The 24,416-nt window shown below is 37.4% G+C and overlaps 1 protein-coding gene and 1 long non-coding RNA gene across 2 annotated transcripts; one reads left to right on the forward strand and one right to left on the reverse strand.

Moving 5' to 3' along the window:
• The first annotated feature begins 73 nt into the window (after positions 1–73).
• On the forward strand, positions 74–953 carry LOC132984317 (uncharacterized). Its single transcript, XR_009674911.1, has 2 exons — positions 74–521; positions 594–953. It is a non-coding gene; the product is annotated as an uncharacterized LOC132984317 (long non-coding RNA).
• On the reverse strand, positions 719–24,386 carry hpn (hepsin). Its single transcript, XM_061051110.1, has 13 exons — positions 24,252–24,386; positions 16,394–16,552; positions 9,833–9,940; positions 9,490–9,531; positions 8,302–8,431; positions 8,106–8,225; positions 7,901–7,941; positions 7,490–7,655; positions 6,258–6,448; positions 4,719–4,814; positions 4,324–4,466; positions 4,012–4,176; positions 719–2,985 (listed from the first exon to the last, which is right to left on the reverse strand). Exons 2-13 carry the CDS (start codon positions 16,428–16,430, stop codon positions 2,941–2,943), a joined length of 1,284 nt encoding a protein of 427 aa, XP_060907093.1. The 5' UTR covers positions 16,431–16,552; positions 24,252–24,386; the 3' UTR covers positions 719–2,940.
• Positions 24,387–24,416: the final 30 nt, after the last annotated feature.

Consider the following 24,416-nt stretch of genomic DNA (forward strand, 5'->3'; position numbering starts at 1 on the left):
TGTGAACGTACAAAAGTAGGTACATAGATTAAATATACGAACCCCAAAAAGGGCATAATATGGGCTCTTTAAAGAAGATAAGTTAAATGATGAGAGTTAGTTGGGTTCACATCTCTTTACATCATCCTTTATTCAGGTGAGGTGCAGGTACAGATTCAGTGATGTTTGCATTCTGCATTAACAGATGAACATTGTATTTTTGATAACATTTCTTGACAGGCACGCTGTAGTGTATCATTTGTGTTTGCTCACACTCTGAGTTTCTTTCAATCACTAAGGGTGTTCCACAAGGTTCAATCTTAGGCCCAGCCCTTTTTACAATTTTTTATTAATAAAATGATTCCATTATTATCTAGCGACCATTCACATGCTCACTTATGTGCAGATGATACAATATTGTACTGTATTGCTAATTCTGCTCAGCTTGCCATGGAGAACCTGCAACATTCCTTTAATGTTCTCCAAGTTGCACTTAGCAATATTAAATTGGTTTTAAATGTTCAGAAAACTAAATGCATATGGTTTTCTAGGGCTAAATGTGAAACTGATAATAACCTTCATATTACCACCCTGCTAGGATCCATTATCGAGAGAGTTAAAGACTATAAATATCTCGGTATATGGATAGATGACAGACTAACATTCAAACTTCACATTGATAATCTTACTGTCAAATTACGACAAAAGATTGGTTACCTAGAAATAAATCAAATGTCCCTATGTTCTGTCGGAAAAGGATAATTGAAGCAGTATTTCTCTCAGTTTTGGATTATGGTGATGTGGTCTATAGGCATCACCACGGCATTCTACATGATAAAGTTGGTTGGCCCTCCCTCACTGAGAGACGCAATAACCACTGGCATCTTTTTATCTATAAAGCCCTTACCGGAAAGCTTCCATCATATATCACCTCATTGTTACATCTGAACCCTGGTCCATTTTAACCCGCTCGAGTGAGAGGCTGGTTCTCCAGGTTCCTTATGCCAGGACTGACCTGGGGAAAACTGCTTTTAGTGTTAGTGCTGCAAACTCCTGGAATATTTTACAACAGGACCTGAATTTGAGCACTTTTGTCCCTTATGGACACTTTAGAAATATTATTTTTAACCGCCCAATACCTGACTGTAACTGATTTATTTGATTTTAATTTCTGACTTATCATTGTAGTAATTTCAAGCTTTTAAATTGTTTTAGTGAATATATTTTATTGTTCTTATTGCTCTTTTATTGATTTTATTTTCTGTAGTAGCTTAATCTCGTTTCTCGTTGTTTATCATTTATGTATGTTTTCTCGGCATCATTGTAAATGAGGGTCGTCCTCAATGATCTCTCCGAGAACTTACAGTAATAGGTTGATGATGATGACAACAGGTTGCCTATGTGCAGTAATCTTTATCCTGTATAATGTGTGTCAATAAAGAGTCATTTCTAGTGTGCAAATATTCTCGATTGTTCTTTAAATGTTTCCTTTTTCTGTCTGAATGTCTTTTCTTACATAATAAGTTTAATGTCCAAAAGCAAACAGTGTTACTGAAGTGTAAAAATGAAACTATTGCCAGATGCCACTGTCATCTTAACTGTACAAACAATAAAAAAAAAAAAAAAGAATAAAACTGGGCAAGGCTGAAATACAGTATGTTAGTGTTTTACGTTTAAAATTACAATATTACATTTTTGTATTCAACACAGAACTTCAGACATCAACCTGATGTTTGGTAATCATTAGACATCAAGTTATTTCTCTGTTATTAAGCCTGTTTTTAAGACTCGTGGTGTAGGATCTGTGGTTCATGAAGACATCCGTAACATGGCTCAAATAAACATGTACACATTGACAAATATTTACAAGACAACAAAAGAAAGTGGATTTCAGTATTATTGAAATCAAGTTTCATCCTCACCTGTTATTACTTTCATAAAGTCTGATTGTAAATGAATAGTTAGTTTTAACAAAAAAAACAAGACTGCATTTAAAACAACATTTATGTTTAAAAGTCTTGATGTGCGCATCAATTTTACAAAATGATGCTAACATGGGAAAGTTTAATATGTCAGCTTTACTCATAATTACTGAAATTTAAAATCTTTGTTCGTGTTTGTTCTTTGTGTGTGTGTGTGTGTGTGTGTGTGTGTGTGCTTGTATACGTGTGTGTGTGTGTGTGTGTGTGTGTGTGTGTGTGTGTGTGTGTGTGTGTGTGTGTGTGTGTGTGTGTGTGTGTGTGTGCTTGTATACGTGTGTGTGTGTGTGTGTGTGTGTGTGTGTGTGTGTGTGTGTGTGTGTGTGTGTGTGTGTGTGTCTGTGTCTGTGTCTTAGTGAGGCACAATGTGCAGCTCTTTGTACTTCAAGATGAAATATCTTTACTTTGTAGAAATTAAAGGTGCAGTCTGCATTTACTTACACTGATCAGGCTCACTGTGCTGCAAGAAGCCCATTCATTAGTGTATACATCTTTTCAATTACCTGGAGAGTGCTTAAAATGAATCTTACTTTTACAAGTCTTAAATCTGGTCAGCACGTTAGTAAAAAAAATCTTGACTTCTGGTTACTTAGCAGCAGCTGAAAAAGGAAACTGGCAGCTTTAATCCAGTTTAGTGTTCCTAATGCAATTTCATTTTCACCCTTTTGTCATTGTACTTTTTATGAAAAACAAAAAAGGGCAACCAAAATAGCTCCTCCAATATCACATTTCCTACTTCACTTCTCCTAAAGAGCTCTGTCTGTCTGACACAGGGTAGACATTAAGAAATGTTGGCAGATTCATGAAGGGGTTAAATCCTCATCGCAGGTTTAGGATAAGAAGGGGAATCTCATGTACCGTGACATAAGGGGAACCTCACATCCCTTGATCCTTCTGTTATACAGTCCCCATGGACATTGTTGAGGTCTTTTAGTATTGTCATCCAAGAATAGAAAAAAAGGGAAAGGTGAGAGCAGGAATCTCATGTTCGGGCCATTTTGTGAAGTCCTGGTGAGTTGTGATAATTCTGGAAGAGAGAGAGGAGAGCAGAGTGGTTAAATACATCTGTAGCCCATATAAAATATAAGGTTACTAAACCCTTATATGTTATTACGATGTGCAGATGCCCCCTTTCCCGAGTAGAAAGCGCTAACCGCTGTGTAGCATCAACAGTAGAAAGTGCTACATAAAGTCAGCATCTTCACGTCCTGCCTAATCGTCCTGCAGGCGTGAGGTACACAGCCACGAGCAGACGGAGCTTTTCTTTAACATGTGCTGAGAGCCTGAGGGAGATACTTCTGTCGAGTTATAAATGTCTTCATAAATCTCCAGTTTTTGTTTTTTTTTGATATCAGAACATAAACAAACTCAGTGATGGTGAGCCCAGCCCAGTGAGGACGGTGGCTTACGCAGTGTGGCCAGCTACAGGAACCTTCCCCAGAGGACGTTGATTGCTTGATTCAATAGTTCTGATCCCACATACACACACCATTGACCTACCCGAGTAGTAGAACTTGAACAGAAGTTCACTGAACAGAAACATCTGGATTATTCCCCCCCAGAATTGAACTCTTTTGAGCTTCACAACTCTTCTCGATTGAGGAGCATTCAAGTTTCGATTCCAACTTGAAAGGACAACTTCTTTTGTTGTTGTTTATTTTTATTAAAATGTTTTAAGTTTTGTATACACACAGCACTGCTGTAGATGTTTACTGATGCTGAAAAGTGACATTAAAAATTGTCAACTGTTCAAACCAACACCCTCCGGGAGTCATTTAAGGTGTATCCTCCTGTTGGACCTAGATTCATGTTAGTATCTCATCTATCTAACCATCGGTAGTATAAAAGTTTACACAGATATTTGATATTTTGTGAGGACAAACCAGCCTGTCCTCAGTGATAATTTTTTATACATAACAGTATCAATAATAAACTAGACGGTATTAGAGAAAAGTGATTTCTGCTTTACAGCTCATGGACAAAACCACTGAAAGTGATTAACGAGTTCATACAATCAAAAAAGCAGATACAATAAAACAATCCCCTCTCTCACCCTCATGGCCGTAGATATCCAGGGCAGAAATCTGGACACCCGAGTGTAGACCCCAGGTTTCTTTGCCATGGCACAGCCCGTTCCCCAGCTGACCACGCCCAGCAGACGATACCGATTAGTTTTAGACAGGCAGTCATCTGCCACAAACGGACCGCCGCTGTCTCCCTGAAACCATCAACATACTTTATAACTCAGGCAAGAATACATACATAGTATACTTAAATACATTCATATCAGTGATGTGTGGGAATACGATTATAAATAGAAGTAAAACCTAAACAAATAAACACACAAACACAGTCACAATCTTACCTGGCAGGCATCAATGCCTCCTTTGTCATAACCTGCACAAAACATGCTGGTGGTGATCTGGTTGTCATAGTAATCAGGAGCATTACAGACATTGTCACTGATGATCGGGACGTTTGCTTCCTGCAGAACATCTGCTTGATGACCTTAAGTAAGAAATATCACAGTCATTAACAGTTATATATGAAAGTGAATTTATCTTTCTACTGAGTCCTGAACTTTTAAAAATGTCAGACTCATTAACTCAGAGTGAGAAAATTAAATACAGCAAACTAATGCAGAAAAGCAAAATAAGGATGGAAAGGCAACATTTTCAAGCAAAACATTTTTTTATTAAAAAGAAAGGCTTATATCTGACAATATCTAATTTAATTTCAAGTGGTCAAATGTCAACTCACCGTAGTATCCGACATTCCCCCAGCCTGTAACGGTTCCCATCTGTCCGTCTATCAGTCTCTGACCATATGCTGGCAGGCAAACAGGTTGGATGTGTTCTGCGCATACACAAAGGTATTAAATAATAATAAGCAAACATATGAGCATAATAATACCTAAAAAACACTTAAACACAATCATCTAAACTTTTGTCACAGTATTGACAACAAACAAAAACATTGAGACATTTGAAGTATTTAAATATATGAACTGATATCCCTGATCAGTTAAACAAAACAATAAGTAAGCATGAGAAGTCATACTGTTTATAATAAAGGATCTGTCCATGTCCTCACATTCAGTCATGGAACATTTATTACTGGAGAAATTAGTTCAGGGAGGGTTGAGAGACTCTGGAACCAACATGTACAGTAGAGACATGTATGACATTTTCAAACATAACACCTCCTGTCTGAGTCCAGGCTGAATGAATGACATAAAGGTTAAAGCTTTACACTTGGGCTACACAATTCAATTCATTACAATCAAAGCTGTCATATTTCCAAGTGTAAAATGTAAATACACAGCTTTTTCAATAACTGTACACTTTGTGATTAAATATGATTTTAATTAGTACCTGTAGTGATGATGAAATACCCTGGCCTTTAAATCTTTTTTTCTAATTACTGTGTTTTCCTAAACCCCAACAAATACCACATTAACGTTTTGATGTTTTCAGTGTAAACAATACCAGCTACGCACACATTCTGATTAACCATCACTTAATGATCATCACAGTCACAATGTCTTTAATTGCAATATCTCTTTTTTATAAGCCTTACATTTGCACTTGTGTACTGAACAGGATGTAACGGGGAACAGGAATTTGCTTGATTTGAAACCAATAGTGGACTTTGTGCTGTTGCTGTAATTATGAACACCAGACACCAGATGGCAGACATGAACTACTGAACCATTTCTAACTTTTCTTCTGCTTCATAGTAGGTCATGATATTTTCTAACAATAATGACTCAACAGTATGATGAAGCCTTTCAAAGCCTCCTTGTGTAAACACTGCTTCAGACAATTTGTCCATACTGTTTCTTTATCCTGATCAGGTCACGCAACAATACAATATATATCTGCACTGTGATATTTGCTGACAACCCATTAAGCATGTAGACCTAGATTTATTTAGCTTCTTGACTATCACAATTGTATAAATAGATCGCTCTTACAAAAAGCAAAATGTCAACTAAAATTGTTAATGGCTTTGAAAATCAATTCTCATCAACCTTTTCACAAGCTTCCTCAGATTCCAGTAACATTACAAAGGAAGCAAAAGATTTGCTCTAAAAGTATCTTACCTCAGTGTTTAGGATTGATAAATAGTTATGTTGAATAAAGGAACTTTTATCCTGCTGACTGCTGGGAAACGGGCAACCTCCAGATAGTAAATAACCAAACGACATCCCTCCTGTTCGTATCTGTTGATTGTTATTATGTATTCCTATCCTCATGTGTGTTAATAATTATGTCTATAAGTTGTTATGAAACCTACCGTTAAAGGTGAGGGGCTGGGTAAGGGCCAGAACAGCGATGTCTCTACTGTTATCATCAATATTAGGGTCTACAAAGGGCAGGTAGCTGCTGTGGTAAACGATGGTCTTCACCTCCACCAGGTTACCGTTCCCTGGTTTATTATAGATGGAGCCCAGCAGCACACGCCAGCGGTTAACGAAGCGATACCGCCTGACACAGAGGAGTGACAGAGGAAAACATTATAATGCCTGATAAGAGTATTATCATACAATGTACACAGATACACCTCCATTACTGTAACACAGACAGAACCATCACTTCTAGACTGATGGAAAAATAGACATCAACACGGAAACAGATTCAAGTTTGCAAAACTGAACATAAGAGTTAGTTGTTCAGATTATTTCTTGTTGTGTGTTAATAATATAGACTCTATATAAGAGGTGACGTAGCCTTTATGTTTCAAAAGCAAGGTCAATACAAAGTGAACAAATCCAGCATTCTTTCTAATGGCCAGCAGGGGGCGAGTTCAAATGTCAAATATATTGACAGACAAGTTTAAAAAGCATGCTTCTCCAACAGTTGATCTACCTCCTCAGTCTAACTGACTGTGAGGAAAGAGAGTCTTTTTAATAAAGCTGCCTCCATAAAACCTTCAAAAGTAACCAAGACCAACAGAGAGTTACGTTTTTTTTCATCTGTCACATCTGTCATCAGCTTGGTGATGAAGCAATTTATAGAATGCAGACTGAAAAGCCTTTTTGTTCATTTTTATTGCCATTATCCACCTGACTGATACAGAACAGGATCTTCAGAGAGATGAGAAGTACTGAGTGTTGATTGAACACAAGCTATAAATCCTTTGTTTCAGCTCTTTATTGCCTATTTTGCTGAATCAAAGTCTTTTCATGCAGAATGGTATTCTTTGTATCCTATGGTCGCTACATCAGCGACACATCCACCAATATAAAGGTGTAGCATGAGTATCCACCCACCTGCCTAATGTAGTCACTTTAGCCTCCAAAAGACAAGTTGAGGACAAGGAAATATAACATGAGGTGGTGATTGACTACATCTACATCTACTTATATACAGTCTTTGGTCTCAACTGAAAGGTACAATCAATTTTTAACAGCGTCTTTAGTTTCGTTTCTCTCCCAGAAATGTGCCGAAATTAAGAATTTCTTAAAATGACAACAATCACTTCAATTCAAATGTGATGTCAGTATGGTTTCAGGCAAGATCACTTACTCTGGGAAGCAGTGAGCTGCAGACACAATCCATCGGTCTGAGATGATGGATCCTCCACACTGATGGACCCCATCGTATTGCAGGCTCACCTGCCATGGCCAGCTGCCCTGCCTTGCATCCACACCATTAACTATACGGTCTGCTGCAAAGCTACGCCTGCCGCAGTCTGCAGAGAATGTTAATGTCTGGATTAACTCAATGTGATGCAAGAATGAGAACAGGTAAGTCAAATGAAATAATGGCAGACTTAGAAGAAAAAGAACGTAATGAACGGTGACAGGCCCATGTTGATAAACGTGTGTATTAGTAAAGTTGTCTGAGTCTGAGATGGGAGGGGGGTCTGGGTTATCTGAGAATAAAGTGTGTCAGTGTGTCAGACAGAACAAGAGCAGATCTGAGATCACATCTTACCTTGGCACAGGAGTGTGAGAACCTCCCTGCTCTCACAGTCACTGAAAAAAAGACACACAGAGTTATATCACACCAACGAACAAAGAGAGGACATCCAAACTGTAAAGTTCTCTCCTTGTAAACCGAGGAGGCAGGACGAGGAACAGAGAGGATAGTGAGACTGTTGTTAGACAGTTGAAGGATCAAACAGGCAAGTGTTTATTACCATGGAAACAATGAGTCTTTGATTTTCTTGCCATAGCTGAGCTCCTTCTCTCTGACGCAGAAGAACTCCCCTCCGTCTCCACTGGCCTCAGGCACCAACGTGAGGGAGTAATTCACCACGCTAAAACAAACACATTGTGCTGTATAACATTTTGCTTCATGAAGACAGTGAGGTATAATCGTGCAAATGCTCTCACCTGACAAAGCCCATTTCTTCACAGCTGATGCTAGCTAGAAGCTCGTCTGCTGAGGAGGAGCACACCTGACGCCACCTCCTCTGGGCTGAGTCAAAGACTCTGAGGCGTTGGTCAGGAGAATTTACCTGAACTTTAGGGGATGATAAAGGTTTGTTTTCAAACAAGCTTAATGCAAAAACAAAGTCCTGCTTACAAGTATCCTACATGTATTTCTTCCCCCATTGTAACTGAAGTGATCAACTAAGAATTCTTTGTGGATCTGAAACTAATTAAAAAGTCCTTCTTTGTTTGTCTCAGACAGTGGTGGAAATATATCATTCAGGTTGTAGTGTAGTTTAAACATCTTTACAATGGTCTCAATGATCAATGATTATGGCTATGAAAGCTAACAAAGTGAATTTCTGAGCTGTTGTGAAAATAAAATATGTACACCAAAATTACCAAGTCAAGTTACTGTGGCTTGAATGAATGAACATTTATAAATATTGTATATTTTAAAACACTTCTATGTATGACTGCCTGCAAATCTGTAAAGGAAGAATGTGCAACTTTTTGATCCAGTAGATGTCGCCCTTGAGCACCAGCATTAAACCAAAACACACCAAGGAGTTGAGTTATAAAGCACCATAGTTATCACCATTAAGAGCTAAAATTGTCTTTTGCTCGAGCTGCAAATGCCTGTGGTCTGCATTGCTGTGTTAGCAGGCTAATGTTAGCGCACTTTGGTTAACTCATAGCTTCACATTGCACATAAATTGACACAGAACGACCGAGATCTAAACACACTTATGTGACATTCAAATAAGCGGGGAGTATGTTATTCTTCTTTTCTCAAGTCCTTGACTAAAACAGTTTTCCTCGTCCATGTTAAAATGATGTAAACACATCTCCGACAGCTGTACAGATAGATGGCACTCTCACTTACTGTAGACAGTCATGACTCAGAGATACATTCACATAGGATGTATTTGATTTCTGCAATATTTATGTGTAAAACGTTGCACATTCTTCCTTTGATGCTGTGTTACATGTGACTGCAGGCAGTGATGAGAGTATTGTAATCCAGGGGATCAGAGCGCACTCTGCTGGATTAAGTGATGTGTTTGTTTTTTATGTTCAGTTAAACAAGTTTTCACATGAGAACAGAGTCAAAAATCATTTGAAAACATTCACCCTCTCCATGCTTACCATCATACAGTCCTGTGTCTTCCTCCATTGTGCAATACGTCACTACAAACGGGTAGCAAAACAAACAAAAGTCAATAAAAAATACGAGAGAATGAACAGCCAACACACTTTTTAAAACCCTGCTACATCGTCTTGTTTACTCTTAAAGGGACAATTACCTACAAAATAGGTATACTGCTTTATTAAGGAAACTCCAAACCAGTAATTGAGACTATACATCAAAAGGAACATGTTTCCAGGGGTTATAAATCAATGGCCAGTAGGATCATGTATCAGAGATTATACACAAGCTGCATCCATTTCTTATTCATCTCTACGTGTGTGTGAAAGCATGTGGTCTGACCTACGGCCCAGACGGCTGCTCCAATGGCTCCCAGGGTCATCAGGACCACACACACCCCAATGACACGACAGGGGGTTAACACACAGGTTAGAGAGATTCCCCTGCTCCCTGTAGATGCAGACACACACACACACACACACACACACACACACACACACACATGGACAAGTGCACATATATGTGACTGCAGCACTCAAGCCTTCAACAGTAAATAATATTCTATCACACAGGTGGCTGAAGAGAGGTCAAAGGCTAAATATTATTGGTTTTATACATCTAGATTTTATTAGATATTTGGATGCTAGTGTTTAATTTGGGCTTTTTTTAGGAAGGGGGGGGTCTTAAGCCATCCAATAACAAACATCAGCAAACTGGCTGCTGTCAGCTCTCTGTCCTGATGTGAAGGGGCATGCAGCACTTTCCTGGCACAGATAGAAAAGTACAAATGACACTGATGAGATCAATAGTCTAAAGTCTACCATTTCTCCACAAAGCAAGAACAAACTTTTAAACGAAGATACGGTGCCATGTCTGTGCAGCGTGCATGTATATAAGTGTGTGTGCCCCTGCATGTGAGTGTTATTCTCAGTGTGTGTCCCTCTCTGCTCCGAGCAGAGTTTTGTCAACTCGACCTACAGCTAAGAGTTTAAACACACTGTAGCAAAATAAGTGGAAGAAAGCACTGCCAGTGTGATTATTCAAATGTATAAATCCATCCAACTGTGCCAGTTTCAGAGTCTTATTGCTGTGCATGCTGACTCACAGTCATGAGGGAACTTGTGAAGTCCCATTTCTCCCATTTTTCTTCTTTTCATCTCAAGGTTTTCTTTTTATGCTGTTAAAAACTAACTTCAAGGAAAGTAGGAGAACAAAAAATGCAAATATTATTAAACACTCAAAAATCTTCTGTTCATGTAATCAGCCTGAAATGCCCTTTTCACTGAACTGCTTATTTTACAACCCCATTTCCTAAAAAGTTGGGATGTTGTGTAAAAGGAAAGTAAAAACAGAATGTGATGATAGACCCCATATTTAATTGAAAAAAAAAAACACAATGACAACATGTCAAATGTTCACACTAAGAAATGTTGTTGTGTTTTGGAAAATGATATGCTCATTTTAATTACAATGCCAGCAACAGGTTTAAAAAAAGTTGGAAAAAGGTCATGTTTACCACTCTGTTGCATCACTTTGTCATTAGCATTTGGGATCTGAGAAGACCTACTTCTCCTCAGGTCCAAAATAATGTTTTACCATTCTTAAGTGCTTAATGTAGGACTTTAGCTGTTCAGCAGTTCGGGGTCTCCTTTGTCTTATTATACGCTTGTTAATGCTCCAAACATATTTAATGGGAGACAAGTCAGGACTGCAGGAAGCCAGTTTTCACCTGACTCTTTTATCATGAATTAAGTGTCTTCAAAAACAAGTTGTCTATTTGGCAGCTTATATACCTTACAAACTGAGATGTTCCGTCAGGTGTTTTTTAAGATTTTCACAACTTTTCAAGTCTTTTGTTGCCACTATCCCAACTTTTTTAAAACGTGTTGTTGGCATCAAATTCAAATTGGGCGTACAATTTTATAAAAAAAAACAATGAAATATCTCAGATTCACTTTTTTTTTTTTTTTTTTTTTCAAATCGTCACATTCAGTTTTTATTTACATTTTAGACATTATCCCAACTCTTTAGGAGATGGGGTTGTACTTCCCACCATCAACAAAGATTGAAATCCATGGTCATTATCATAATCCGCTTCAGCATAATCATTTTCATCATCATCATCAAAGTTATATCAACAGTGCAGACAAAAGGCTACACCTCTTAACTACAGGAAAGGTGAGTCATTTTACTGTTGCTTTAAGTTTTATGACTCTACAGCTGGCAACAATGTTGGTTCACAAAAGGAAAAAAAAAACCCAATCCAGTTTTATTTACTATTTAATTTTTCTGGCTCTACAAACCCCCTCTTGTATTTGTCACCTATAACTTATAAACTTTAATTTTTTTCTGAGATGGAAGTAGGTTTGAGTTACACTGACATTATGGGTATATGTAAGTATAAGTAAGTGCATCAAACTAAGAATATCATCTTTGACTAATTGTTTAGTTGTCACAGCAGATAAATCACCAGCATCACTAAGGACATTAATAATGGCTTCAGGTATTGTAGAAATCCATGACTGTATGACACTAAGCCCAACATGCACTCAACAAAACAAAGCAGCTGCGTTCAATTCAAACATAACTAACACACAAGCATTCAACCCCTTTCTGCATTAATAACACTCCTTATCTTCTGGAGGCCTTCACACTTCAGAGCCCCTCTAATGACCCCGACACACATAAGGAGGGATCACTTCTTCCCAGTGTAAGAAGTAGACAAGTAATGATACAGGCATTTTAGCAGCACATTTGATTTGTCTTAGAGAGCCAATCAGGTGTTACAAATAGTACTAATGATGGCTGCACCAAATACAAGCCCTGTCAATACATCACATGCACAGTGGCAGCCATCATGATGTTATTGATATCGACCCTGCAGTTTCCAGCCATGACATGTCAAAATAAACTGGTATGCAGACAGCTAGACTCCAGTAAATGTATTTTGTATTTAATTAAGCAATCATGTGTTTTAATGTATTAATAATAATACTTTAGATGAAGGAAATAATTAGTTTTCAATGTTGAAATTGAATGTAATCCTGAGTGGAGTACATTTATATTTGCCATTCAGAGCCTGATAATCTATAAAAGCAGGGAGAATTAACTAATCTAGAGGATTGTCTGTTCATTACATTGCATAAGACAGTCAGGATTTGAAGTAATAGCTCATATCAATGTGCCAGGAAACAACTGAAGATACAGAAAGTATATGAGTATCCGATCGAGTCAGAGAAAAACACTACATGCCTCATTTCCTTCCTGCTTCTGTCTCTATCGCACGCTATCCTTGCTCCCTCACAATCTCTGTCTTTTTTCATTTTCTGTGAAAACGTTTGAGGAAGAATAATGTACCCACACGGTCGATGAACTTTAACTTAAGGTTTACCAAATGTAAATGTTCATATTCTGAAGGCATTTATGATTCTTTCTTTGGACATATAAGAGCCAATCTGACAGCTCTGAACTAAATTATCTTAAAAATGTCTTCTTCTCTGTTTTGTTCACACCTCTCTTCCTCTATTTGTGCTTCACGTCTGTAACGCTTGTCCCTCTAATACTGGTTCATCGCTACATTTGAAATTTAATTGTTGACCAAAAGGCCAGTGAAGCATTTTAAAAGTAAGTAAGATTTGATTAATGTATGTATATCATACATACATCACCTGATACATCAGAGGGACATTCAGGCTTGTTCATCCAGATTGTATTTCCCAGTTAAATACCCCAATGTTTCCTCCACACATTTCCACTCCAGCACAAACACCACTAGTCTGGCCACCCTGCTCATTCCCAAATCTCCTTTCTTCATTTATTTTCTCTTGCTCACTTCCCCCAGCTCTGTGTTCCTGATCACAGAGCTGGACAGAACAAACACTCTATTGTATTCTTTTCTACCTGAGACCACGTTCTGTTGTGTATATGTGAGTCTGCATGTGTGTGTCATGAGTCAGGGCTCTCCTGAACTCAGGGGCCTCACGTGCAGTGTCGGCTAAAATAGTCAAAGTCTGTGGGCAGTTGTGAGTGCACTTCATATTTTGTGCGGCTTGTATTTTCATAATACAAATACTGAAGAACTGTTGTGAAGGTCCATTAAGTTCATAGCACTGGTTGATGATAAACATATATTTAGTCATTTACCTAGCACTGACACAAAGTGCGTGTTTATTGAATCTTAAATGTTGATGAAAGTTAAATTCTGGATCCGATGTCAGTAACATTAAATCATGTAAGACATACTATTTAAATTATGCTTTACTGGTCCAAAACAATGGTGATAGTGTCCAGTTGGATCAATACATATAAACAAATAATTCAAGTTTATCTAAACACTGTGCGTTACTGGTAATTATTTCAGAGCTTCAAGCAAGTTACAAACTAATTTACTCACGCTCAATTTGGGCTTAAAAACCATACATTTTACCGCTGTTTCTGTACATCAGGTATATTGTTCAATACCACTCATTTAGGGTTTAGCCGCAGCGTGACTGCATCGTTTCTTTCAGTGTTTTTTTTTTTTCACCACTGCTGTAAACAAGCCTGGCAAGAGAGGTCAGAATGATTCATGGCTTACAGTTAGTGACCAATCGACAGAGATTTAATGTACGCATCGATGTTTTATTTTGGGTTATGTCCACCCTCATGGATGAGTAACATGACCACACAGAAGCAGCACGATGGAAAAGGTTCACTACGCCTTTGACTCATCCTCTAGGATACCCTCTCTCACACCAAAGTGTTAAACGGAAAAAGCAGCTGTGTAGCAGACGAGATGTGAGGCTGGCCACATCCTCCCAAAAGCCAAAATGGACAAGCTGATGACTGTTATCCATAGAACTACAAACCAAATACGTTTCTCAGAAATTTATTGTGACTTATCATCTTTGACAAAAATCCATCCTATAACAAAAAACTGATTTTTATTTCTAAGAATATAGAAGCAGAAGTGTATTTTTTTCCTGAGGCAAACTCCCTGGATCATTCTTGGCACGCATGCTTCAGAGTTATTCAGAAACGTGTTTTTGTTAAAAAAATCTGACGTCATCAGTATTTTACAAGATTTATTCAGAGCTTTTAATTGGACCACAAACTTCATCAGCCGTTATACCTTGAATTGTTGTCATGGAGATGGAGCTGACAGCTCAGTGGTTGTTTTGAAATTTATAAACATTGTTTAATGGCTTCTAATTCATGGTTTGATTTTGGTTTCATGTGGCTTTTTATTAATTTCCTTGAAAAGAGTGGTTTGTCACAATAATCCAAACCTAATGTAAGCTAACTATTTGTGTATGGTCACAATCTACAGTATTATTCTTCATCCTCTTAGAGGCACTTTATGTTTCCTGTTGTCCATTTAAAACAAGAGTTAGCTTTTTCTCCTACAGCTGAAACAGGACAAGGAGTTTCAAATAAGCTTCACCATCCTGTGCAGACTGAAGTGAACCTTGGCAACAGTGGGGTGAAGCAAAGATAACAGCGCAGACACTGGGGGAAACCTCACACACACAAACACACACACACACAGATGAAGACGTAGCAGAAGCTATGAGTCATAGTGGTAGCTGTAAAAGTAGAAAATAAACACAACCAAAGCATGCAGTAAATGAGCCCGATTAGACAAACGCTCTGCTCTGCTGTATGATTGTGTGTGCAGATTTCTGCTTCTCCACTTCTTAATGTGTGCATGTCAGGATTAAGGTAAACTCAGTTAGTTTCTGAAAATAGATGATGCCCCACCTCGTCTACGCACACCGAGTAAGAGCATGCGTGCCACTCCTTGGCTAGACCCTGTTTGTCCTGTAATTAGACACACCAAATAAACGGTCTGATTCACTGCATATGGGTGGACTCCTTTAGTCAGCCACAGAAACTGTAAAACCAAAGGACTAGCTCTGTTTTGAGACAGAAAGTAAGGAACTGCACATCGCTGACACAACTACCTAGAAGATGGACTAGAGACAACCTACTTCTTTGTACTGACTGTTTTTCCCTGCAATGGGAGGTAGGTACTTCAACTATTATTTGGGATCTTATTATTGGGTAAAAACAGGATCAGTGTGAATAAATAGTTTCTACCAAGTTGTAGCGCCTGTCAGAATCCCCTTTCTACACACCTTCATTCGTTGCTTCCTCCCTCCTTCCTTAACATTAAAATTATGCACCAAAAAAACAGTACAAATAGAAGACGCGCTTGTGCTCATGGCAAAGTCTCACATTTTATACTGACAGGTGTGCTTTCTAGCCACAGTAAACATCTTAACTCTTCTTCTGTAAAACAGTATCATATAATTGGCAGTAAAATAATTAGGAGCCATAAATTGAATGATATTTTGCCAACACGACAACACTGCAAGTAAGCAAACGCAAAGTAACAGAGCACGTGTTTCCCCCTACAGTAATGCCATCATATTTCTATTTGGGTAAGGACTTAATTCAATCCAATAAAAAGAAGAAAATCACAACCTTTTAATCTTTTTTTAAGCGGACAAATAAACCAAGTGAATAGAAAGAAAGAGAGCCAGCTTTAAAGAAACCAGTTAATGTTTAACTTGTCAAGTGAACTGATATCTGGTTCCAAATATGACCTGCCAAGGGACTGCTGATGTTAGCTCTAAGCTAACTCTGGTACAATGCATCAGATGGCAAAATTAAATAGTATTGTACATGGTCCCTTTTTAAAATAAATGTAATTAATTAATACAGACAGACTGGTTGCATGAGCTGCAGCCCGACCAGCAAGAAGGTTTTTTTGTGTGTTTGTGTACGTGCTTGCATGCGTGCGTACATACGTTTGTGGGTACATGTGTGTGTGCGTATACGTCAGTACGTGTGTGTGCATGCTTGCATGTTTGTGCGTGTGTGCTTTAAGCATGTGTGTGTGTGCTTTATGCACGCACTTACCCATCTTCCCCTCTGTCACCACCTTCTCAGCATACATTTGTATGCAGTGTGAGGCAGAGTGCAACAATAGATAATGATCTGTCTCCTTCCTTCCTTATGTCCTTCTCTCCTTGACTCCTCAGGGCAGATGGTCTAGACCCCCTTGGTAACCAAGTTTGCCTGAAATATAATGTTGAGGGTTTAAATTAATAAATAAACATCAGGTTGAAGTAAGAAAAATGATCAGAGTTACAGATTTATAACCAACTTCGACCTATATTCTTTATAGGATATTAGTTTGTTGTTTAGTTTGTCAGGGACCATGAACAACATACATACATCTCAGTTAATGAGAGGAGATACAGTGCACCAGATTTAGTTGATTATGAAGTATCATATGCAGTCCCAGGGCAGAAAGGGGCGAATGCACAGGTTGCAAAAACAATTCCAATTGTATTCAAGTCAATAAACAAATGACTCTACTTGTTTTATAAACTCAGCAAATATTTAAGTGATTTTTATTTTATAAAACAGCATGATTATTTTTGTAAATGATGGTCCTATTCAGAGTAGATGATAAAGCAGGGTGAGCTTCACTAACTGTGATTGGCAAATTGCTAACAAGGTGACCTGTCAACCAGGATAAGGACTACAGATGTGTTATCCATCCTCCCTTCCAAATATGGTCTGTTGTAGCCCCCAGAATTCATTGGGAAGTCCAAAAAGACAAATATGGGACTTCAAAACAGTAGTTCAAGAGCCAATGGGTAACAGAAATGTGGCTATAAAGTCTATCTTTTTGTAATAGTTTATTAAATGAATAAAAAGTGATAGATATCCCCAAAATTACATTTTAGTCAGATCATGATTGTTTTAGATCAGTTGTTTTTTATTTAGGTGGGTTATTCACTTACACACATGAACACTAACACACACACACCTTAATATTTACAGTCTAAGGCACACACTCTGAATACCTACAAATTGTAGGGCCCACCCCTCCAGAAAGCCAGATCTATACTAACAAGTTGTGCCCTTATTATTTCTGATGTGGAAAACTGACAAGGAAAATAAAAATCAATACTTTGTAAACTCACTGAGCTGCTTTTCTAAATATTTGCAGCTTAAATCAATGTGAACAAGCTCCTCATATTAAGACGAATACAACTGTTTAATATAAATAAAACAGTTAAAAAAAGTTTAACCAGGTATAGTAGAGGAACTTGGGCCCCTAAAAGTTGAGAGGTAGAACAAAGCACAACCATATTTTTTCATAACTTGAACATGTCTAGTTTATGAAATGGATAGTTGTATAACAATATTTTACTGCAAAATAACTTTTTTTTGCCAAAAAACGAAAATAGGTCAAATTAGGGCTTCTCCAAAAGGGACAGCTCTAGCCTTATCACATGTATCTCTGGGAATCAGAATCAGAATTTCACCAAATTTGGACAGGATGTTCACAGATAGTTATTAGTTTCAATTATGCAAAGTTTTATCAATACCATTTTCAATTTTTTAATTTTTCACACTTAAACACACATGTAGTTTAGGCGGAAATTGAAAATTGAAACAAAAATTCAAAAGGTATGTATATCAAAGTCTGTCATTTTTTAAGTAAGGACACCAAACATTTAAATATGTCATTTTTTATCTTCTTTAGACTGTTATCTCAACATAAAAGCAAGTTATTTGACTTTTCACTTGACCCTGTGCTGTCACCAGCCCCTAACAGGAAACTAGTGCAGCCAGGATTTCAGGGCGACCTGGTACAATGCGGCCCTATGGATGTGTATGTGGGAGGAGGTGGCCACAAACAATTGATTAAGACTTAACAACAAGACACAATATAATTGTATTCTGTAATATATATATATAATTCAACATTTTATAGTTATTCCTAAGAAACTTTTTCATACACGTATTTTACCTCATTATATATATAATGACGTTTGATTTTAAATGCTAATTACAAAGGATGATTTCCACTTTTAGACAAAATGACTGTGAACCTGAGAGCTTAACACCTTGCAACTAAAAACCTTTGTGTCACACTAAGCATTCCCTGGGGACAAAGTTTGACCTCTTATCTCACAGGAGCTTTAAGAAAACAATTGCTGCAGAAAATAACCATCAACAAAGTCAACCAACCAAATCAAGATACCACAAATAATCAAGAAATCACAATCAAATCAAGACGCCACAATCAAATCAAGACGCCACAATCAAATCAAGACACCATAACCAAATCAAGACACCACAACCAAATCAAGACACCATAACCAAATAAAGACACCATAACTAAATCAAGACATCACAACCAAATCAAGAAATCACAACCAAATCAAGACATCACAACTGTATATTGTACTTTAAATGGTACACAGCCAAATGTAGAAAACACAACCAAATATATACAATAGAAAAGATTGCAGATGGCAAAACCTTACGCAGGCATCAAAATCAATTGTACGCCCACCGGCTATAGTCTGATGAGCATTTAGCGTCTGCCCTGCCTCCAAAGATAATAGCCTCCTTCGGATTCTCCATTCATATAATCTATTCTAAGACAAATGACAACATATAATCAAACACACACGTTTTTTGTTTAAAAATACATTTAGCTATGTTATATTGTCTGTGGCTGGATTGCCTGTAGATGGTAATGCCTTTTCCTTGCATTTTGTTGTGTTGGCTGCATGTGGTTATTGTGTCAGTAATGTCTAATTTTTGTTGCCTTGTTTTTATTTTGCTGTATTTGATTGTGTTGAATGTATTTCTACAATTCTACAATTTATTTAGCAGACACTTTTATCCAAAACAACGTACATTAGAGAGTAAGTAAAACAAAAGCGAGGATCTAGAGAGGAGGAAAATGATGTCAGTAAGTGCAAATGAACAGCTTTAATACAGATCGGACACTAATGCTGACAGGCAGTGCACAGAGGCAAAGCACAACATTGACAGCTGTTCTTGGCAGCTCAATCAGTATAGAAACCATCTTAAATTCATGGTTATCAAACAAAACCATCGTCATTACCATCATCATCATCAATAATAATTTGGTTATGTTGTCTTGATTTGGTTGTGTTGTCTTTGGTTGTGTTGTCTTGATTTGGTTGTGTTGTCTTTGGTTGTGGTGTCTTGATTTAGTTATGGTGTCTTGATTTGGTTGTGGTGTCTTGATTTGGTTGTGTTGTCTTTGGTTGTGTTGTCTTGATTTGGTTATGGTGTCTTGATTTGGTTGTGGTGTCTTGATTTGGTTGTGTTGTCTTGATTTGGTTATGGTGTCTTGATTTGGTTGTGGTGTCTTGATTTGGTTCGGTTGTCCTGATTTGGTTGTGGTGTCTTGATTTGGTTGTGGTGTCTTGATTTGGTTGTGGTGTCTTGATTTGGTTATGTTGTCCTGACTTGGTTGTTATCTTTGTTTGGTTGGTTGACCTTGTTGATGGTTATTTTCTGCAGCAGTTGTTTTCTTAAAGCTCCTGGGAGGATTGTTTTGGTTGGTTATGGAGCTCACTTAAACTTATACTGATATCTTTGAATGGTTTACGAAAGCAAACAAGACCTTCAGATAGGAGATATTTTCTTTTTTTTTTATATTTCTTGATTTGGTTGTGGTGTCTTGATTTGGTTGTGTTGTCTTGATTTGGTTGTGGTGTCTTGATTTGGTTATGGTGTCTTGATTTGGTTGTGGTGTCTTGATTTGGTTGTGGTGTCTTGATATGGTTATGGTGTCTTGATTTGGTTGTGTTGTCTTGATTTGGTTGTGTTGTCTTGATTTGGTTGTGGTGTCTTGATTTAGTTGTGGTGTCTTGATTTGGTTGTGTTGTCTTGATTTAGTTGTGGTGTCTTGATTTGGTTGTGGTGTCTTTGGTTGTGGTGTCTTGATTTGGTTGTGGTGTCTTGATTTGGTTGTGGTGTCTTGATTTGGTTGTGGTGTCTTTGGTTGTGGTGTCTTGATTTGGTTGTGTTGTCTTGATTTGGTTGTGTTGTCTTTGGTTCTGTTGTCTTGATTTGGTTGTGTTGTCTTGATTTGGTTCTGTTGTCTTTGGTTGTGGTGTCTAGATTTGGTTGTGGTGTCTTGATTTGGTTGTGTTGTCTTTGGTTCTGTTGTCTTGATTTGGTTGTGTTGTCTTTGGTTGTGTTGTCTTGATTTGGTTGTGGTGTCTAGATTTGGTTGTGGTGTCTTGATTTAGTTATGGTGTCTTGATTTGGTTGTGTTGTCTTGATTTAGTTATGGTGTCTTGATTTTGTTGTGTTGTCTTGATTTAGTTATGGTGTCTTGATTTGGTTGTGTTGTCTTGATTTAGTTATGGTGTCTTGATTTTGTTGTGGTGTCTTGATTTAGTTATGGTGTGTTGTCTTTGGTTGTGTTGTCTTGATTTGGTTGTGGTGTCTTGATTTGGTTGTGGTGTTTTGATTTGGTTGTGTTGTCTTGATTTGGTTGTGGTGTCTTGATTTAGTTATGGTGTCTAGATTTGGTTGTGGTGTCTTGATTTAGTTATGGTGTCTTGATTTGGTTGTGTTGTCTTTGGTTGTGTTGTCTTTGGTTGTGTTGTCTTGATTTGGTTGTGGTGTCTAGATTTGGTTGTGGTGTCTTGATTTAGTTATGGTGTCTTGATTTGGTTGTGGTGTCTTGATTTAGTTATGGTGTGTTGTCTTTGGTTGTGTTGTCTTGATTTAGTTATGGTGTCTTGATTTGGTTGTGTTGTCTTGATTTAGTTATGGTGTCTTGATTTTGTTGTGGTGTCTTGATTTAGTTATGGTGTGTTGTCTTTGGTTGTGTTGTCTTGATTTGGTTGTGGTGTCTTGATTTGGTTGTGGTGTTTTGATTTGGTTGTGATGTCTTGATTTAGTTATGGTGTCTTGATTTGGTTGTGTTGTCTTGATTTGGTTGTGTTGTCTTGATTTGGTTGTGATGTCTTGATTTAGTTATGGTGTCTTGATTTGGTTGTGGTGTTTTGATTTGGTTGTGTTGTCTTGATTTGGTTGTGGTGTCTTGATTTAGTTATGGTGTCTTGATTTGGTTGTGTTGTCTTGATTTGGTTGTGTTGTCTTGATTTTGTTGTGTTGTCTTGATTTGGTTGTGGTGTCTTGATTTGGTTGTGGTGTCTTGATTTGGTTATGGTGTCTTGATTTTGTTGTGGTGTCTTGATTTGGTTGTGGTGTCTTGATTTGGTTGTGTTGTCTTGATTTGGTTGTGGTGTCTTGATTTGGTTATGGTGTCTTGATTTGGTTGTGGTGTCTTGATTTGGTTGTGGTGTCTTGATTTGGTTGTGTTGTCTTGATTTGGTTGTGGTGTCTTGATTTGGTTATGGTGTCTTGATTTGGTTGTGTTGTCTTGATTTGGTTGTGTTGTCTTGATTTGGTTATGGTGTCTTGATTTGGTTGTGTTGTCTTGATTTGGTTATGGTGTCTTGATTTGGTTGTGTTGTCTTGATTTGGTTGTGGTGTCTTGATTTGGTTATGGTGTCTTGATTTGGTTGTGTTGTCTTGATTTGGTTGTGGTGTCTTGATTTGGTTATGGTGTCTTGATTTAGTTATGGTGTCTTGATTTGGTTGTGGTGTCTTGATTTGGTTCTGTTGTCCTGATTTGGTTGTGGTGTCTTGATTTGGTTGTGGTGTCTTGATTTGGTTCTGTTGTCCTGATTTGGTTGTGGTGTCTTTGGTTGTGGTGTCTTGATTTGGTTGTGGTGTCTTAATTTAGTTATGGTATCTTGATTTGGTTATGTCCTGATTTGGTTGTTATCTTTGTTTGTTTGGTTGGTTGACTTTGTTGATGGTTATTTTCTGCAGCAGTTGTTTTCTTAAAGCTCCTGGGAGGATTGTTTTGGTTGGTTATGGAGCTCACTTAAACTTATACTGATATCTTTGAATGGTTTACGAAAGCAAACAAGACCTTCAGATAGGAGATATTTTCTGTGAAGTTATTCTTATTCGTTACTGCTTTCAGCAGGTTGGTGTCATTTTCTACAGCCAAGATTCAGAGTTAGGGATACATTTGACAGTTCAAACTTGGCAGAAGGAGATTTTTCATCAGTAAAAACAACTTACACAAGCACAGGACAAGATCAGCGAAGAGATAAGAGGTCAAACTTTGTTCCCAGGGAATGCTTAGTGTGACACAAAGGTTTTTAGTTGCAAGGTGTTAAGCTCTCAGGTTCACAGTTATTCTGTCTTAAGTGGAAATCATCCTTTGTAATTAGCATTTAAAATAAAACTTCATTATATATATAATGAGGTAAAATAAGTGTATAAAGAAGTTTCTTAAACATGTTTGCATGATTATTTTCCTAATTCACCTCACACAGATTTACGCCATCATAAGAATTGTTTTGTATCCCAGCTCCATTGGTTGCCTGATAAATCATTCAACAAAAATAGCTATTGTAGCTTTTTTTTTTAAACACTTTATCATACTTAGGGTATTATAAAAACTATCCCTTCATCCAGTGTATCCTCTGGAGTAACTAGGGTTCATCTTAAAAGCAGGAGATATGGTGACTACACACCATCTTTATATGACTGAAATACATATAAAAAAAACTACAACAGGCTGTATGGCCGATATACAAATAGACTATATGATGTATATTTAATTTCTAAGAACTCAAGGTTATATATATCAATACTGTTTTTTTAGTTCATTAATATTTCACAACTGATGTCAAGACAATGCTTTAATTTTTTAGAATGAAATAGAAACAATGTCATAGGTGACAATATTGTTGAAAGCAGCAGGTTGACTCTGAGTGTCATCATATAAATCATATGTAAGATAGAAAATATGAGACAAAATGTATTAGGAATAACTATAAAATGTTGAATTATATATATATATTACAGAATACAATTATATTGTGTCTTGTTGTTAAGTCTTAATCTATTGTTTGTGGCCACCTCCTCCCACATACACATCCATAGGGCCCCACTGTACCAGGTCGCCCTGAAATCCTGGCTGCACTAGTTTCCTGTTAGGGGCTGGTGACAGCACAGGGTCAAGTGAAAAGTCAAATAACTTGCTTTTATGTTGAGATAACAGTCTAAAGAAGATAAAAAATGACATATGGTCATTGTGTCATGGTGTCCTTATGTGTGTTACATGTGTGTTTAAGTGTGAAAAATTCAATTCCCAGAGATACATGTGATAAGGCTAGAGCTGTCCCTTTTGGAGAAGCCCTAATTTGACCTATTTTCGTTTTTTGGTAAGACGCATAAAACATCCCAAAAAAATTATTTTGCAGTAAAATATTTTTATACAACAATCCGTTTCATAAACTAGACATGTTCAAGTTATGAAAAAAGTATGGTTGTGCTTTGTTCTACCTCGGGTAGGGGTATCTCGAAAACTAAAGCCTTTTTGGGGGGGTTGTTCCTCTACTAGTAGCCTACAGTATTGCTAATAACAGGACATGAAATCTCAAGGCAGCTAACAGGCATTAATTAAATTCAAGAATAATAGTAGTGAAGTTTTTATGTCATATTCGATTACTTTTTTATACGCAGAAGTGTATGAAAATCATTTAAAATGTATATTTTGCTTTGAAACATTGATACATTAGCTTTTTTATATTAGCCTGAGCCCACTAAGGCTAATTGGGACTGTAAAGGTCCTGGGACAAACATTGTAAAACAGGTCAACATACCAAAGTACATTAACAAGTTTTGGGAAAGATAAACTGATATTTTGAAATAAAAAAAATAGGCTACTAGCTTTTACAACTGAATAATTCTGAGGGCATATGCTACTTTATTGTTTCCACAGCAAATGTATAGCCTAACCATTATCTGATAAAAGAAGATCGTTTTCAGAGTTCGCCTAACACTTGACTTTAGGCTACTAATATTAAAGTCGCCTTCCAGGGAAGTGACTCACCTGTCTTTCCTTGAAGCAGGTGGATTCTTGCCTTCGTCTTTATTCACAGTTATTACCTTTTCAAGTCTCCTTTTGAAAATTGTAAAACGTAAAATAGGCTACTTAAAGCCTCTACAGGCGACAGGCTGTTAAAACGCCACCACAGATAAATCCAAAGTTTGCGGT

This window comes from Labrus mixtus, chromosome 11 (genome assembly GCF_963584025.1).
Source record: "Labrus mixtus chromosome 11, fLabMix1.1, whole genome shotgun sequence".
In the NCBI taxonomy this organism is placed as follows: domain Eukaryota; kingdom Metazoa; phylum Chordata; class Actinopteri; order Labriformes; family Labridae; genus Labrus; species Labrus mixtus.